The sequence below is a fragment of the Rhinolophus hipposideros genome (assembly GCF_964194185.1).
Source record: "Rhinolophus hipposideros genome assembly, chromosome: 2".
NCBI classification, from domain to species: Eukaryota; Metazoa; Chordata; class Mammalia; order Chiroptera; family Rhinolophidae; genus Rhinolophus; species Rhinolophus hipposideros.
Window position 1 is genome coordinate 55,629,594 of NC_138048.1, and position 20,147 is coordinate 55,649,740.

The following is a 20,147-nucleotide window of genomic DNA, read 5'->3' on the forward strand; positions in this document are numbered from 1 at the left end:
TTTTTTTTCTTATCAGCCTTCTTCAGTGTCCAACTTTCACATGTGTACATAGTAATTTGGAATACAAGGGTGTTGGCACAGTAAACAGGAAATATGCTTTTGTACATTTAAAAAAGTTTAGGAAAAAAACCCAAAATAAGCGGGTCCTTTGTGTCTGGCATATGTTTGAGAACTCAGTATTTTTACATATCATTGGGAGACTCATTAGTCATAATTCTATAATAGCAAAGTTTATTTTCTATAATTACATTTTCTTTTACTTTTTACATTTTGTTTTCTTAATAATAATATATTATCATCATTTTGGGTAGGTAAGCACTATTTTCGAAATAATATTTTTATATTGATCTTTAATTTCAAGAAATTATTTATTTGATATGAATGATAAAGCTGTGGAAGACTTAAGTCAAAAGAGACATTTGATATTGCCTAGTTCAAAAAACACTTCTTTTTTACAGTTAGGGGAACAGGGAACCTGAGAAAGAAAGTGCTTTTCCCAATTTGAACACAAATTAGAGATATGCAGCATTAAAAATCCAGGTCTCATGATGTCTTTTCACCAAATTATTTTGTTTGAATAAGTTTGTCTTTTTTTTCCTTTTTTTAAAAATTCCAAGAACAGTTTAGAATACAAGGGAAATATAACAATGATCGTGCTTACAATTGTGGAACTTAAACAGATTCATGTGTAATATAATGTCAGGCTGTGTGATGAAGAAAAAGGCAAGGTAAAGGATTAGAAAGTGACTCGAAGAGGTGCTGAATTATGTAAGGTAGTTACGGGAGGTCTCTGAGATAGTCACATTTGAGCAGTGATCTGAATAAAATGAGAGATCAAGCTGTGTTAATATTGAAGAGGTTTTCAAGAACAGAGGTTATCACTTGTGAAGGACTTGAAATGGGTTATGCTTGTTTTTGTGAAACAGCAAGAAGACCAGTGGCTGCAGTGCAGAAATGAGTGTTCATTCATTTCACATTCATCCCATGGATTATTACAGGCAGAGCAGTAAAGAGGAAATGGGGATCTGCAAAGAATAGGATAAAGATAAATCATAATTATTGTACCATTTAATTATATTAACTGTACAGGTTATACAAGTTATGTATTTCTACTTGGGTTGGAAAACATACATTTTGCAGGCAAAACTATGAGGAGCAAAGGTGGTTGTAAGTGAATCACATAACATTCTTTACTTACCAAAAAATGTATTCCAAGTGGACTTCAATCTAAAATGTTGAAACTTTTAAAGTTATAATATGTCAAAGGCTTCTCTGTAAAAGAAACAATGTCAAATAATTGTATAGGTCTTTATAGTCATTAAAGAGCTTTCACAAGTGTTATATAATTTGATCTTTATAGCCCCATGAGTCTGTAGTAAACGTGTCTTCAGTTTGCAGTAGAGAAAGTTGAAGTTCAGAGAGGTTAACTGGTTTGCCAAAGATCAGTTTGACAATTTTGAAAACAAACCTGACATTTAGAGAATCCAAATGATTTTCCAGAAACTATTTATTGTGCATGTTTCCATGTGTTGTGGGCAATTCTCTTTTTCTATTCTGTTCATTTTACATTTTGATATTATTAGTAGTATATTAGTTTTAACATAGGCAGTTTTATAAGCACAATTTGTTAAAGGAAGCATTTAAGCATGTGCATTACATAATCTCCTACAACGAAAAATAAGTAGAATAAATGAGTGGGAGAGAGAATGGAAAATATTTTTCCTTGAATAAGTGATGTGATCCAAAAATGTTACAGTTTCATCTTAAACAAAATTTGTCTGCAACATGTGAGTAAATGATTGTTATTCGTATAAAATTGCCATGATCATATGTTCTCTCCTTATGTGAGAAAACCTTGATTTTAAAAGAAGGACAGTGATTTGGGAAAGTGATTTTTCAGTCATTTTACTGAATCTTCACCACATTTTTGACCCTTCTATGAATTTTTTTTGTTGATAAATAACACACATTAAAAAGTATGCAAGTCATGATAGAGCTCAATGAATTTTAATAAAGTGAACACACTCATTTAAGAAGCTCCCAGATGAAGAAATAGATCATTTCCAGCACCCAGAGTCATCCTCAGGCTTGATCTTAATAACCACCCTCCCTGAACAAAGGTACCAGTGCCCTGAGTTCTACCACAAAATAGATTAGTTTTACCTGTTTTGAGCTTTATGTAAACGGAATCATATAGTATGGAGCCGTCTGTTTGTTGGTTTGACTTCTTTTCCTCCACATTATGTTGATGAGAATCATCCATATTGTTGCTTGTAGTTGTAGTTTGTTTATTCTCACTGCTCTGTAGAATCTTATTTCTGAATACACTACATATCCATTCTACTGCTGGTCATCATTTGGGTCATTTCCAGTTTGGGGCTATTATGAATAGTGTATTTGTCATCTGAATTGAAATGGATGGGTGACATTAATATTGGAGGACAAGTTTAAGGTGAAAAGGTGTTTGGAATGTGAAAACAGTTGGTCACATAATGATTCGTGAGATGTTAGAACTAAAAAGACTGTGCAGAGGGATATAAATGATGAACGTCTAAGTATTACCTTGTCTTGTACACCTGAAACTAATAAATAAATAAATAAATAAATAAATAAATAAATAAATATAAATAAAAGACTGTGCAAACGCTACTAAAAGAGGGAGTGCTCAAAAATAATCTCAAAACACTATCAAAGGTCATATTCATATTCCACTGAAATCACGATCAGCTTTAGATGAACAAATTTAAGATTGGAAAGATTTTGGGATCATAAATGTGAAAAATAAACCTTCCCATTTCACATATCCGCATACAGGCTGTACATGTGGGGATGTTTCTATTTCATCAGCAATCATTTCTATAAGCCTTGCTATGTACCGACATTGAATTGAGATTTTAGGATTACAGATATAAACAAATACAATGTCTTTCAAAAGAAAAAAAGCCCTCCATATTATACTAGTTACTCTATTTTCATTATATGCTATGATCAAGTTAGTCTAATAGTTTGATCTTTGGCTCCAAGCCTGCCTCCTCCATCATTACATTTGATTTATTGTCATTCTGAACATATTTTTAATAACCTCAGAGCCTCATCCCACTATATATATATATACATACATATACACATATATATTTGTCCAAGTCTTTGCCAAAAGCTTTAGATGATTTAATATATATATATATATATATATATATATATATATATATATATATATATATATATGTGTGTGTGTATGTGGAATTTGTTTTAGCTGTAGTAGGGATAATCAATGTAGGATAAAGCTTAACATTTGGCATAGGGCCCTGGTTGCTGGAACAGATACAAACATCTGTGACAAAAGCATAGAGTTGTCTAGTTACATGATTAATTGTATTTTCTTGCTTTAAGAAATATCTTGAGATGAATAATGAGTTGGAGTTTTTGTAAATTTTAAAGTTTGCAACATATTTCCATATTCATCATATTATTTTCCTTATAATAACTCAATTTACAGTTGATGATATGAAATTCAAAGAAGATTAACCATTTACAGAAAGTCCCACAGCTAGTATTTTTGGATCCAGAAGCAAAACCCTGATTTTCTTACTCCAGGTATAGGAAGGACTCTTGATTCCTCATTCTACAAAAAAGAATGATGATAGCAAACATATTGTAACTTCTTTGATGCCCAACTCCATACTCAAGTTGTGCACATATTGTGAAGGCCGCATATAGAATGACTGACTAAGCCACCTCCGGGTTTTTAAGGTTCCCCTCTCCATTTCTAGAGGCTGCCTGTCCCAAAGAGTGTTTGCAATAAGTTCGCCATTTTTCCCCCCTGAAATGTCTTATCCTGGTCAGGTATTATCAGTTGCCTAACTTCTGAATTTTGACTCTGCGCAACCCCTTTTGGAATAATATTAAATGGGATAGATACTCCACTTGACTTTTCGTTTCTGATTAGGACCTGCATGCTGTGTCTGAGATCCCCATTTGCCACCTTAGAAGACCAAGGCCCGATCCCTACCTAATGCTATTCCTGGCTTGTGTCCCCAGGAATTCAGCTCCTGCCCAATATCTGGGACTTTTGCTATACCAGCAACAGACTAAATAATTGTGAATCTAAATGGAAACCTAGGAGTTTGTTATTTATTAAATAACAGTGTTATTATTCTCATGTATAGGAGACAACATAGTAATTGTACCCGGTGGACGTGGTTTTTACAATGGCTCGCCTTGAATCAACAGCTTGGCATCCAAAGTAGGCTTGGTTATGCAGGAGGAACGCAATGTGTGGCATTGGGAAAAGTACTGAACCAGTAGCCAGGAACCCATGGTTCTTGCCCAGGGTCTGGATCTGCCTCTGACTTCCTATGACTCACAGAACAGTTTCACTATCGTGGACTTCAGTTACTTTGTTAAATAAAAGCACATTAGTTTGTTTTAAAAAATATAAGTAATAAAATCAGTATTAAATTTGTAGCATTTTCTAAATCTTTTAACCTAGTTCTAGAAGAAAACCAGAACTTAAAATAATCTTATAAATTGAATCTGAATCACTTTGATTCTTCTAATTTGCAGTGATTAAACTCTATCCTAGTAATATTGAGACAAGGTCACGGAACGGCCCATTTTCCAACGAACAAGATCATCATTTAATTCTGGGTTGACAAATAAGGAAGATACAGTAGTTTCATGCTTTCTTCTCATTTTCTGTAGTCACTTTGTTTCTCAGATTCTTTTTTATTAGGCTACAATTCACATACCATAAAGTTCATATATAAAAGTGTATACTTAAGTGTTTCTCACCCCCCCCCACAAAATACAAACATCACTGCTATCTAATCCCAGAACACCTTCATCACTCCAAAAAGCAGTTACTCTCTATTTATACCACCCCCCACCCTAACCCTTGGCAACCACTAATCTATTTTTTGTCTCTGGATTTGCCCATTCTGGATATTTCACATAAATGAAATCATACAACATATGGCCTGTTGTGTCTAGCTTCTTTCACTTAGCATCATGTTTTTGAAGTCCATCCATGTCACCCGATGAATCAATATTCTATTCATTCTTATGGCTGAATAACATCCCATTGTTTGCGTATACCACAGTTTATTTGGCCATTCATTCATTGATAGATGTTTGAATTGTTTCCACATTATGAATAATGCTGCTGTGAACATTTGTGCACAAGTTTGTGATCATATGTTTTCATTTTTCATAGGTATTATACCTAGAATTTCTGGATCATATGGTGATTATATGTTTAACCTCTTGTGAAACTACCGAACTATTTTCCATTGCTGCTACATTATTCGCATTTCTACCATCTATGTATGTTGGAGTTTCTCTGCATCCTCACCAACACTTTTTATTGTCCATCTTTTTTATTATAGGCATCATGGTGGTTGTGAAATGGTATTGCATAGTCACTTATCTCTCATTCTTAACCCACTAGGTTTACTTAAAACAGAGTATTCTGTGACATATTTTTATCATCAATATAATTATAATGATTATTGAAATTGTTATTACTATTATTATCATTTTAATGTCTACAATCACCTTTCCATTCTCATTTTTTCTAGTCTCATTTCTTGGTCCATAATGTTAGAACCATTTGTAACCAACAGAGCCCCTTAAGCAGTATCTTTTATCACTGAAAGCCTTCATGAGTCCCCACAGATACATCACTGAAGCTCTCTGCAAATGAAGCCAGGGAATTAGGGAGTAACACCTACAAGGATGTGGTTTCAACCAGTTTTAGTCCCACAAATCCTTCAGTAACTTTAGTTGTAACATTAAATCACTGGGACATGTATTGAAAGAGTTACAAGGAAGAGAAACACTCAGTATGCAGTGAAGACAATAGTGACCACTGCAAATATATTTGACACGTAGGATTCTTATTTACTTACAGCTGAAGAAGATGTTATTAACACGTATTTATCTGCTGCTTATCTCCAAAGGGGAGGAATTTCTTCTTAATGTGAAATTCATTTTGTTGATTTGGCATGTTAGGATTATTTTATTGTATGTATTACAAAATCTCATCATAAGTCACTAAACAAGACTCAGGCAGAAAAGGGGAGCTAGAGTGGCAGTGATTGTGAAGCAATAAATGTGAGTTCTGATGGTTTGCAGTAATTTTGAATTAACCACGTAAGTTTTTGTTTGTTTCACTTGTCAAATGCTGGAGTTGAAGTAGATTTTTAAGGATACATATTGAATTAAAGCTCTCATTCTATGTTTCATTGAAGATCAGACAATGTAATAGTAATATTTTTATCTACTACTTATTCCTGTGTATCTTTACCTGAAATTTTGATGACTAAGTAAAAAAAAAGAAAAAAAGTGTTTCCAAGAGATTAAAGGGAAAGTTACTAACATTCTCAAAGAGATAGTAAGTATATGGTGATTTTATGGAACAAGCTTTGGCTGATTAATACATTTTAATGTATCTAGAATAGTCCTTCAAAAACACCTTGTGAGTGTGTGTGCTGTGGTTGTGTTTGATTTTAATTCCCAGGGATACATTTTACATGCTAAGGGCCACTGAAATGTGCAATGGCCGGTCTCTGAAATTTACAGAACATTATCCTGGGACAGAGTTTGGACCTGGGTACAGTCTTGATATTAGCCCAGTGAGTGACTCCAGCCTGAGCAGTTGTGTTCTGTAGAGTAAAGGCTGTTCAGAAAGGAAATCTTGTTTCTTGATTGTGCATGGTGAGTTTTTATCACCAAGGGCTGATAGAATTTATGTGCAGTTAGTTGCCGCTCATTTGTTCTTAACAGAGGACCTGTATTTCAGGTTCATTGGATTTAAGCATTTGCTGATTCATTTGAAAATCCTTTCTCTCTTTTGCATTTTCTTTTTTGTCTGCAGGATATTTTCACTCCAGAATGCAAATTCAAAGAATCTGTGTTTGAAAACTACTATGTGATCTATTCTTCCACACTGTACCGTCAGCAAGAATCAGGCCGAGCGTGGTTTCTGGGACTCAATAAAGAAGGTCAAATTATGAAGGGGAACAGAGTGAAGAAAACCAAGCCCTCATCACATTTTGTACCAAAACCTATTGAAGGTATGAAATGAACTTCTTTTCTTCTTTAGACCTTTATCAGTGTGTTTATGCCAATTGTATCCCTGATGCCCTCACTCAGTAGAGTTTGCTTAGAATGCAAAATATCAGAACAAAAATTCAAAAAACATAACAGTACTTCATAATGTAAAATAAGAAAATTATATTACAAATACTTGACACTTTGAAAAAACTGCTTGATATTTGGAAAACTAGAAAATTACTGAAAGTAAAAAGTAGTGGTAGATACTACTTGAAATGTAATTTCCTTCAACACAATAATTTAATTTCTTAGACTATACCTTTGAAAAACCAACAGTGTTGTTATATTATAATGCTTTACAGTTTTCAAAACCCTTTTAGAAATATGTTTATATCTTAATATCTACATCCTCGTGAGCACATTTAACAATATAATGTTATTAATTTTTCTTCATATTTTTAAGGAAATAAAATAGTTTGCATTACTTTGATTAATAAATTTTATCCTCAATTGAGCCTACAGCCTACCGTCCCTTCATCATTAACTATAGTTATAATAGTTATATATTAATTAATATTTAATATATGACTTATTTCAAATTGAGCAGTGGAATAAATAATTTTATGCTGAGGAAACCCATTTTTGGCAACGTCTTTCTTAAATAAGATGAGAATGTACCATTGGAGTGACCACATTTACTGCATTCAGACAAGATTTTTAATATAGTCTCAGAAAGCAGCAGTGGTCTAAACTGTATTAACATAACATTCTTCTCCTAAATGTCACATATTGTAATCACTTAAAACATTAGTTCAGCCTCCTTGTCTGGTGAAATGAGAAAATTGAGGCAGTGCATTGCAATGCATTATGCGTTTTATTTGTATATGACTAGTGGACACTTGGCCCTGTCCAAAATGTGAGAGATATTTGGTCCACACCACAAGGTCCTTGATAGTTGGTCCTTTCCAAAACGTCTATGGAGACATTTGGTCCACGCCAACCAATCTACCACACCCCATGCACCATCCACTAGGCTACCAAGGCAGGGAGTGTTATCGGCCATACAACCACAACACAGTTATTGGATCAATAAAACAGGATAGTATTTTTTATATATGAATCCTGTAAACCAAAAGTCTAAATAAATGTGATGGGCTATCTGAACCCAGAGATGTTTTCTAAGTGTGGACGTTTAAGACAAATACTAAGAACCATTTGACATGAATCAAATATGCTTGTGGACATTTTGAACGGGACCAAATATCAAGGATCTTTTGGTATGCTATTTCTATCCCCTAAATGTCTACAACGTGCGGTCAGGTCAACCAATGCAAGGACCTAATGCCTGTTGCAGAGTGCATATGATAGTAACAGTCAAAAAAACAATTATTAAATCAACACTATGTTCATAGCTCCTAGTTTCTCTCAAGCCTCCTGTGCCTTTAATCACATAAAACTGAACTTTCTCTTCTGCAATTTATTTTCACGAATTTGGACCCCATGTATTTTTTTTTCCCTCCCCTGCCCAAAATTTCTATCTGCTATGTGCCTGGAAAATGTCTTGTTAGTCCTTGCAAAAAATTAATGTAAGAGTCAATACTTCTGTGAGGACCGCCCTGACATTCTTCAAGTGTAATTAAGCATTCTGTTAGTGTATCGTTGTATACATTTCTCTCCCCTAGAAATTGTCACATTGTGTTAAGAGTAAATGTAAGTATTTACCATTCTGTCTCTTCTTATCCATAGTTAGCTCACTTTTTGAATGAAAGACCATGTTTTATTTTTTCTCATATCTCCTTGTATCTTGTATATTATCTGGCATATCACAGAGATATTCAATAGTCAGTTGTCAAATGCCATGTTTCCCGAAAATAAGACCTACCCCGAAAATAAGCCCCAGTTAAGATCTCAGCCAGACGGCTGCATTTTAGTATGTTATGACAATGTTCCAGAGGGAGATGACAGGACTGTAATTAAATAAATGTAGATTGTTGTACATGAAAAAATAAGACATCCCCTGAAAATAAGCTCTAATGGAGTAAAAATTAATATAAGACCCGGTCTTATTTTCGGGGAAACACGGTATTATAAGTGAACACATGCATGAGTAAATGAATGAATAGATAAGTATAAAGACAAAGAACTACATGCTCCAGAGAACTTTATAATATTCTTAGAGATATGAAATGTCTATTATAATGTAAAAAGTGATATATTACACATTGCAGGAAATGCTGCTGGGGTTTAGGGAAATAGCTATCACTTCCACCAAAAGAAAGATATTGAAAAGACTATATTTAAATGTACCTTGAGGCCTAGGCCTGGTTCAGATCGTTTGAGATGAGAAGTGGGGATTAAGCAGGACAAAAACACTCTAGAAGCATTGTGAGCACAGGCAGGAAAATGACTGCTTGTAGTGTACCTAAAAAATAGACAATATTTTCCATGGGAAAATATATTGATCCTAAAAATGACATTTTTGACAAATTTTGCCTTCAGCTATGGCATCATTTTTATTTGTGCATTTAACTTGATTTTTTTGGTTATTATAAAAGTGGTATATGCTTATTGACAACTTTAGGGAAATATAAAGGAAAAGGAGACTATCTTATGTTTTATTCATTCCTTTTATGCATAATAATGTTACTGCTTTCCAGACCTGCTTTCATTCTACATTTATTGCTACAAATAATGTGGGAAATACAAATGTGGGAAGAGATCACTAGACATTTCTAGTTGTGTATGTTGAATTAGGTTTGTTGCATTGAACAGAACAACCATAGTAAGAGCAGCTTAATCATACAAAGGTTTATTTATCTCTCACAAACCAAATCTAGATACCAGTTGTCCAGGGCTGGTACTGTATCTTCCCAATTGTTAGGGGCCTTGGCTATGTCCAGCTTTTAGTGCGTCTCTTCCTAGTGTGTTGTATAACTGTGCATTGCACTGTCAGCACAACCACATGCAGTGACCCTGGGTCTGCCCTCATCCCCATGACCCAACCAGCATCCTCACTGCAGTCAGAGGACAGAGGAAGGGATGAAGAAGATGGAGGCAAAAGCCTCTGCCTGTATTTTCTTCAAGATGCTTCTCATTAGCTGCCATATGATAAGTGCATCCCACCGAATACAACCCAGTCAGGTGGCCACACTTAGGTGCAGGGAAGACTAAGAATGTAGTCTTTTTTTTTTTTCTAGATCGCTACATAACAAATAAATAGTTATTTTGGGAGAATGGCAGAATGGAACTGGGACAACTGAAAGCCTCTGCTTTAGTCTGCCATCATCTTAATTTAAGAATAGCTCAGATTTCCTCATTTTCTCATTGACAACTTTTGGTTGATTGTTTTTTGTTGTTCTGTTTAACTGATGCTTTTGGGTGGTTTTCCTTTTATTCTGGGACAATAATAAGATCCATTTTAAATCATATTTACTAATACTTGGATTTGCTTCCAAGGCTCTTTGTCTCTCTAGATTATGGGAATTAAACTTGAGTGTGAAGTATATAGAATATGATGAGAATCAGTTCCAAAAATGAGAACAAGAATGTGATTGATTTCAGACCAAAGACTTTAATTCCCTAGAAATGTCTTTGCCTTTTGTGTTTGAGAGAAAGTTTCACTCTTTTCAACAATATTAGCTAACAGTTTTATAAATGCTTGCTTTGTACAGTTATTGTACTAAAGCTTGTCTCAATTATTACCTTTCATTTTTAATTCTATTTCTACCAAGTAAGTTCTAGTACTATCCCCATTTTACAAATGTAGAAGCACAGAAATATTAAGTAATTTTTCTCAAATCAAGCAGCTTGCAAGTGGCAAAGCCAGAATTCAAGCCTTCTATTTTAATCTTGAATATGCTTACTTGCTCCTACCAAATAAAAGCCCTTTTAGATTCATGGAGACCTCTGTGCTCTTATGTTGTAACTTACCTGATACATATGAAATTGGTTCGTTCCCTCATGCTTCATCTGTACTTTGATATCATTATTATAATACAAAAAAAAAATGTTTGAACAATCACCCAATGATTTTTCCATGCAGTTATATTTTATATCATTAAATGATTTCTACAAGTTACCATTATTTTCAAAGATGTGTACACTTGAGGTTTTGTTAGGCATTATTCTTAGGAGAACATTTTCTCCCTGACTGGATCCCTAAACTGCTCTTGGTACCACTAGTATCACTACTATCGCTAGTCTTACTCCTTCTATATACAATTTATCAGTTTACCATTTGCTAGACATATTGCACATGCTGTCTTCATTACACCTCACAACAGCCATATGTTATGTATCCTCATTTTATAGATGAGGAAACTAACATTTAAAGTAATTAAGTAACGTGTTCAAGATCACAGGGCTAGATAAATACAAAACCAGGACTGCAATCTAGGCAGACGCCGGCCAGTATCTACGCACCTAGCCCCTACACATACTGCTCTTCCGTGTTAAACAAGCCTAAGGATGGGCAAATACTCAGAAAAGTCACCAAGAGCAAAGCAGAAATGTTATACCATAATATAACTTGAATAGTAAGCTAGTGCTAAATTGTGCAAAATTGAGACAGGTACACATGATGTGACAATATACAGTCACATTGGTAGATGATAGATAGCATAGTTATAGGAATGCTGTGTTAAAACGAGGCAAGAAAGAATTAAGAATTCATTACTTCTATTAAATGCCACTCCTTTATGAAGGGAATTGGCCCCTTATGGGGGAAAACCAGAGTAGGTTTTCCCCCTGTTGTTTGCTGTTTTATATTGGGATTTTTTGTATTATTTTGTTGTTGTTGTTGTTTTTCAAATAGCTCTGCCTGTTTTTTAGTCTTGCTGGTGAAATAGTTTTGAATGTCAGCATTCCCAAAATTCAGCTCTGCCAGTTTAAGGATCTTTGGGTCCTGCACTGATTGCATGATAATACAGTAATTATCCACCAGCCTCTTTCTCTGCACAGCTTCACCCTCCACCCTGTGTTTAGAACATAGGAGGTGTTAATGAGGGGCTGCAAGACCATCTGTTAGACAGATGGGTAGACTTGATATTTAAACCCATCACCATATGCATTACACATAAACCTCCACTTACTTGGATCCCCTACCCCTGGAATTTAAGACAACAGTACGGCTTTCATGATTCCCAATTTTGCGCTTTTAGAGCATTGTTCACACTACAGATAAACAACTCCCCATATTTAAATTGTCTGGGTGGTGACCTCCCCTTTTAGCTATAGATAAAGCAGCTGAATAATCTTTGACAAAGAACAAGATACAATCTCCTCTTATCACTTTCAAGAAGCTCATTATTTAGCGCCTGCAGATGGTTAGGTATTCAGAATCTAGTTCCTTCCTCCTGAAAAAAGTGTGTACACCTTCCAAAGATTTAAGCTTCAAGAACTTAATCCTGGAGAAAGAAATATGGTTCCAAAATAAAATTAGTATCAATTGAGAGCCATTGCTACTTAAGTCCCAGTAGTATAATGTAGATCAGTGTTTCCCAAGCATCTGTATCAGAGCCATTGGAGTGTTCTTAAATTCTGTAAATCCTTAGATCAAATCTCCAGTATTTTGATGTATTTATTTATGACCTAGGAATCAACATGTTTAAAAACCTGTTCAAGTGATTGTAATGAAAACCAGGTCTGGCACTCAGTGTTCTAAACTACATTTGTGGTTTCTAGGTTTGTTTTGGTCAAATCTGGACATAGGCAATTATTTAGATTTACTCAGATTATTGTGATCAATATATTGGATTAAGCCTAATCAAATATAGGGTAAATTGTCACTCTGACACCTTGGAATTAAATATATTAAACATGTTACATTTTTACATTTTTATATTGCTATTAAGATAGTTGTATTTTAGTGGTGGATTAAATTACTGTCTGGAGTTAGTAATGGTAATGGCAATTATTTTACTAAATTGATCACTGAGAAAGAGTAACCTAATAGAAATGACTTAATCATGGATAAATAAATGTCTAGCTCTTCTATAAAAGTTTTGTTAATGATTTTCTAAGTAATTTTGAGAAAACATTTTTTCTTCAACCTTGGTAGTCTCTGAAGACAAAGTCGATAATAAATTCCATCTGTTTCATAGAAATAATATGAAGATTAGACATTATAAGAAAGTTGGATTTCTCAAATCTTTAAGATCAGTAAAAAGTGCCTTTTTTATCTTCCCTTGGAAATTGGACACTTTCATTGTGTTATGTACTGGAGAAATGCTATGAGGGGTGGCATTGAATACAGGATTAGAAACAATGAAAACTGAATTTGGAGGGAAAATAATAATCCCTTCAAAAACTGTGTAATAAGACACTAACGAACAACAAATCAGGAGTCCTAGGGTAAAGCTCCAGTTGAGAGGACACTAATGAAAAATTTATTTAGCTATTTTTATTTAAATTAATTGGAAAGATAAACTAAATGGTTTGGTTTCCAAAATCCTCTTTTAGATTCAATTATTCTTACTGACAAAAACAGAACAAAAACAGATGAAGCAAAAAGGTACTTCTCATGCCCCTGATTGTTTTAATTACAGAAAAGATAATAGCTGCAACTCTCTCTCCTCCATCTTTTGAGTTTGGGATCTCTGCCCACCTAGGACACCTTCTTCCCCCAAAACATTATAACTCCTTCAAAGCAGCTTTTCAAAGCTTTGAATTTAGTCTTTAATAAAATCTTCCTCTCTATCTTCCACATCTTCTTTCATACCTCTCTCTCTCTTACACATAAATATTACTTCTGGTCTCTTTCTAAATGAAGATATAGATCTATTTGTTCACAATGTCTCTTAACTCTTTGTAATAAATATTTACAGCATACTGGATGCATTCCTTTGGCAATGCATTGCTCCTGAACCAGCACTTAAAATTCTACACTTCCAAAGGGTTTCCGTGTGACATTAATTAAGGTGTGAAATTGCTTCATGTTAATTGCCCACGCCCTTCCATGATCTGCTGTTAAGATAATTAAATATACTCAATGGTACATTAACTAACAGAGCAATCCAACCTTTCTACTTCTTGAAAATTACAGATGGCCAAGGAAAATTCAATTAAATTGGTAGTAATAAAGATTAGTCATTTTTCATTCTTCTTTGATGGGAACTGGTATAGGATGGGATTCTTTATACTGTGTTATTGATGAGCCTTGGCAGAAACTGGAGTTAGGTTGCCTCCATTTGGAAAACAGAATTTGTCAGTCACAACAATTGCCCTCCGTACACGTTTTCCAGCTCTTCATGACAGAGCAATATTGATACTCAATGCCTTCTACCTAGTTTTACCCATAACTACCAGAACTCTTATTTTTTAAATGATTTGCAAGAATCCAGCAGTAATATAAAAGTAATAATTAGTAGTGGCAGTTGTATTACTTTATATTCCATTTGCACAGCTCAGTATTATCTTCATAACCAGAGTACCATGTGATAGTTACTAACACCTTGGGAGTCTGCAGGTTAAGATTATCATCCCAACTTTAAACACGTGGAAACTGAATTTAAGAGAGGTTAGATAACTCACCTAAGTCCATACAACTAGAAAGAGGCAAAACTGAGACCAGAACTATTATCTTTATCAAATGCTGCTTAGCACCAGTACGCTGCTGGATGAGGATTGGCCATTGCATTGTCACATGAGGTCAACAGTGACTTAACAAGAGTCATTTCAGTGGAGTAGAGGGGAGTAAGTCTAACTGAAGTGGATTTAAGTCATCACAGAAGGTAAAATAATAGAAGAAAGAAATGATACTTTTGAGGAGTTCTGTTATAAAAACGAAAGTAGAGAGATGGGGAGCAAGCTGAAGAGAAACGTAATGGTTACACGGTGGGGGTTTGCCTAATGCTATTGCAAGATGTTTATAGACTGAACAATCGAGGAGAAATAAAATTGGTATTATAGGAGAAAGAGTCACTGAATAGCACTGAGTAGAGGGCATAGGAATCAAGTACACAAGTGGCAAGTGAAGGGCTAGATTTAGATAGAAACAGGAAGAGTTCAAGCCTTGCGACGAGCAGGAAGCCAGGGCATGTGAGCAGGTCATCATTTTTGTGGTGGAAATATGAAAACTTTCTCTTCTGCTTCTCTTTTCTATGTGAAATACAAAGTAAGGTAGGTTGATGATAAAAAGAAGGGTCGGAGGGAGGGAGGAAGGGATGGAGGAAGGAAAGAGAAAGGAGAAGGAGAAGGAGAGAAAGAAAAGAAAAGAAACAAAGAAGGCCAATTAGCTGAGTCTTACGAGGGTTTGGGGTGGTGTTGGAAGTTTGAGGAGGAAAGAAAAGGTGTGGAATCCTCACATGGGAAGAATGGGGGAGGTGGTTAGCTAGAGAAATGTAGTAGCATCTCCCCCCAGCCCGAGATTTGGGGTCAATATTTTGACCTGAGACCAGTTAGCAGTTTTATGTTTTTCCCCAGACATATTAGACTATTTTTCTTTAAGCTTAATCACACGTGAATTTGAATGCTGATTCTGTCATGTATCAGTGCACTACTTGAACAGACTACTCTTTTTGTTCTTCAATTTCCTCAATTGCAAAACAGGACCAATAAACATATCTACCTTTTAGGGTCATTTACAGTAATCTTAGTGGACATCAAATGCAGATATATCGTAAGTGCTTAATTAACATTAGCTATGATTATGAGGGTGGTGGCTACTTAGGAAAAGAGAACTCATGGGATGGTACCTGGACCTTGGTTTATTATAGTCGTCTGGTTTATAAATAACAGCACTTCCTGAGATTTCACTTTTTTTTATCCTTTTAAGAAAGGCATCATTTTAGTTTAAGTTTTCCAGGGGAAATCTATGATAACTATAATAAAAGTGATTGTTGAATGTCAAAAGTTGCAAACAGGGAATCTGAACTGTGATAAATGGCAAGGAATGTCTGCATATCCTGATAACAGCATTTGCAACAGAGGTACCAGTAGAAAGAATATAATATAAAAATTTTAAATGGAAATACTGCCCTGGAGAGACCCATACCTAATCTTACAAAGAAAGAACAGATTTTATTTTTAACAAGACTTCAAAGCTCAGTGATATATAAGGTCTGACAATTAAGTTTGAGAACTCGTTACAATGATGTTGCTAACCTTTTTTGATACCAGATGAATTCATTATGAATTTTTACCAACTGAACAAACAGGCAACCAAGTTTACTATTTGGAAGCTGAAAAGGCTGCATGAAAAAGTTAGACGACCTGAAATTTTCACCAACAATTGATGGTTCCTGCATCACGAAAATGCACCAGCTCACATGGCACTGTCTGTGACGGAGTTTTTAGCCAGTAAACAAATAACTGTATTGGAACACCCTCCCTACTCACCTGATCTCGCCCTCAATGACTTCTTTCTTTACCTGAAGATAAAGAAAATATTGAAAGAAGACATTTTGATGACATTCAGGACATCAAGGGTAATACAACAACAGCTCTGATAGCCATTCCAGAAAAAGAATTCCAAAATTGCTTTGAAGGGTGGACTAGGCGCTGGCATCGGTGCATAGCTTCCCAAGGGGAGTACTTTGAAGGTGACTGTAGTGATATTCAGCAATGAGGTATGTAGCACTTTTTCTAGGATGAGCTCACAAACTTAATTGTCAGACCTCGTACGAATATATTTTGTTTTTCTCTTCTCCAATGGCACAATCTTGCATTTAAAAATAAAGCAAGAATAAATATATAGAGCAAATACCACATATGGTTACAAAGCTGGTAGCCAATAGTCTCATTATGACCCAGTGTAAGGTTTTATTTGTTATACCGGGACTGCAGGGCTTGCTACAGAAATATTGCCAGTGTCACTATGTAAAACAGTATGGAGGTATCTGAAAAAAACTGAAAATGGAAATACCTTATGACCCAGCAATTCCACTCCTAGGTATCTATCTGGAAAAATCCAAAACTCTAATTCAAAAAAATTTATGCATGCCTATGTTTATTGCAGCACTATACACAATAGCCAAGACATGGAAACAACCTAACTGCCCATTGGTAGATGACTGGATTAAGAAACTGTGGTACATTTATACAATGGAGTATTACACAGCCATAAAGAAGAATGAAATCCTACCATTTGTAACAATATGGATGGACCTAGAGAACATTATGCTAAGTGAAATAAGTCAGACAGAGAACGACAAATACCACATGATCTCACTTATATGTGAAATCTAAGGAAAATAATAAATGAATGAATTAATCAGAAACAGTCTCAGAGACATAGAGGAAAAACTGAGGTTTGCTACATGGGAGGGAGGTGGGGATAAGGGGGAAGGTGAGATTAGAAAGCACAATTGGTAACCACAAGATTGCCACGGGGATACAAAAATCAATTTGGGGAATGTAAGCAACAATGTTGTAAAGGTTTTGTAGGGTATCCGGTGAACACTTGTCTCATTAGGGAGACCACCTCAGGGATGATGTAGATGCCTGATCACTGCACTGCACACCTGAAACTGAAGCTGAACAATAATGACTGTCAACTACAATTTATATATATATATATATATATATATATATATATATATATATATATATATATATATATTACAAGAAGTGGAGTTCAGCATAAGGAATAGAGACAGTGGAAATGTGATGGCTGTATGCGATGTCAGAGGGTTAGTGGATGGGGGGAGGGGGGTTATCACTGTGTGAGGGATATAAATGACAAACATCTATTATATTGTTTTGTACACCTGAAACTAATAAAAAAAGAAAAGACAAGAAAAGAAAAGAAAAGAAACAAGAAAAAAGAAGAAATATGGCCAGTGTATCTCAGGCAGCTGTGAAAATGACTTTTGCTATGCCAAGTCATGAAATGACAAGTGTCCACCCCACAGGTGTGTTTTGCTCACATTAAAGCGTTGAACTGGAGATTCCTAACAAATGCTATGTGTTAAAGTAATACATGATGTGGACTGTTATAAGAAACCTGCACTTGTCCTTGTGTCTGCAATGAGAAACACTCTCTCATCAAATCTCTCTACCTCATTTTTACTCTGAAAGCCAGGATCAATTCCTCTGCTTCAATGTATTATAAGTCAGGAAAGGTCAACTATGAATAAAAGGAAACATCCAGAAAAAAGAGAAGGAAATGAAGGAGAAGGGGAGAAAGAGGAAGAAATTGAAACGTGAAAGAATAGAGAAAAATCGGAAGAAAACTGAATTGAAAACAGCATATTGAAGAACCAAACAGAAATGCTTCCCTTTGCAGAACATTGTTTCCTTTTAGCATTTATCTAAAACTATTGTGATACCACATGTGTTAGAGAAACAATGATATTTATCTCAAAAATATCCTGAGGGGTCAAAAAAGAAAGTTTTTTTTTTCTTTTCTTTTTTTCTTTTTTTCCTGCTTTAAAGAGGAAAGAGAGCAAGAAACGTAATCAAGGAAAATTCAGAAGGGCCAGATGAGAGTGGAAACATTGGTTGTTAATGATTCAGGTCACGCATCATCAGGATACTGAACAGTCTTGAAATTTGGATAGTGAAACTTTATTGGAAAATAGTGTAAAGTGAAATCTGAAAGAAACACAGTTAGAAATTAGTTCCATACCTAGTGCTAGCATTAAATCATGCCCCCTGAAAATAACATCTGTATCAAAGTGTAGCCCACAGGTACTGAATGAGATATGTTTAAGATAGTGGCATCCCAAGTTGCCTAAATAAGATGATTTGTTTCCACCTGTTAAATGGGCAGTTGCATTGAATTTAGATTTCTGTGAAACAACACTGGGGACTTGGGAAGACAAGAAAGATAGGGAGTTAGATCTTTTTGTTTGTTTCTCTAATTTATTCCAAGTCTGGAAAATACTGCTCATCAAAAGAACTAGAATATCACTTTGCTCTCATGGCTGTTGTGGGCTAAAATGCATAAAACAGAACGATTGAGAAGAAAATATTCAAGAACAAAGGTATTGTTTCAAAAAAATTATCAAGTCCCCTAAAGTAAAATAAATCTATTCCTTATGTTATAATAGCTTACTATAACAGAAAGTAATGGAAAACCCCCTTTTTTAAGTATCACTGTACTTTGAGCTACTTACATCAAGAGACTGGGATTCTTTGCAATTAGTAAAAAGGTCCTGGTTATTAGGTAGAGGAAAACTTTATCTTGCATGAGATAGGAATTATTTCAGAAGCACAATTTAGGATAGGAATGATTTCAGAAGCACAATTTATATAACTATTGAATTTTTTTCAAATTGCTTAGTAGTATATGATTGGAAATCAATACCAGAACTTTAAATTCTAATACCAGTAACTGTATAAAATTGTGATTAATTTTTATTGTATGGTAAAGTATATATGATTCTTATATTTGGGATTAGTAATACTTGATTTATCCTTTTTTAGTCTTTTTAAGTGCTAAATTAAGCTCCCCAGAAAACAAAAGTATAACCCTTCTCAACATGTTAATTAACTTGAATAAGTGAACCCCACTTTTCAATAGCAGTCAAAATTATGGTACTTGGAGTGTATTAGACATTGTCTATATTAGATAAGCAGCAGGTCTCATATATACTGGTTCCTCAGCTATGTTTGATCCTAAGACATTAAGATTGTGTTCACGAGGCATCAAAACAACTCATGCAAGTTTCAAATGCTGGCAACCATTTCTTAACAGAATCCATGCAGTAAGATTCAATTTGACTGATTCTTCCTGACTAACCTGACTGGTGGTATTCATGTCATGTAAACACAGTTAGACGTTTTTCTAGATAAAGAGATTGAGTAAATAGTTTTTCCCTATATACTCATATACTTGATGGACACGTTATTAACTCTGCATTCACTATCAAGTTAAAGCTGATATATATCATAATTATGGTTTTAGTGATCTGGCCAGGAATTCAGGAGATCGGACACAAATTGGCCCTGCCAATCTTATTCCTTGAGGGCAGGAATCAAGATGTCATTTCTTGCAGATGATACAGAATTAGGCAGATTTCCTAGTTCAAAGTAAATATTCACCTGTTCATAGAATAAATGAACAAATTAATGCTTGAACAAATTCCTCTTTGGTTATTAGTTAGCACAGAGTAATTGAAATTTGAGGAGAGAAAAGAAAATGAAAAGTCAGT

At 34.8% G+C, this 20,147-nt stretch overlaps 1 protein-coding gene across 3 annotated transcripts in view; it reads left to right on the top strand.

The window, feature by feature from the left end:
* FGF12 (fibroblast growth factor 12) overlaps positions 1 to 20,147 on the top strand; it is a 526,765-nt gene that overhangs the window by 496,511 nt on the left and 10,107 nt on the right. For all 3 annotated transcript variants that reach the window (XM_081028818.1, XM_081028817.1, XM_081028816.1), the window contains one exon: positions 6,875 to 7,073. In XM_081028818.1, the coding sequence (XP_080884944.1) occupies positions 6,875 to 7,073 (199 nt within the window). The remainder of the gene's footprint in view (positions 1 to 6,874; positions 7,074 to 20,147) is intronic.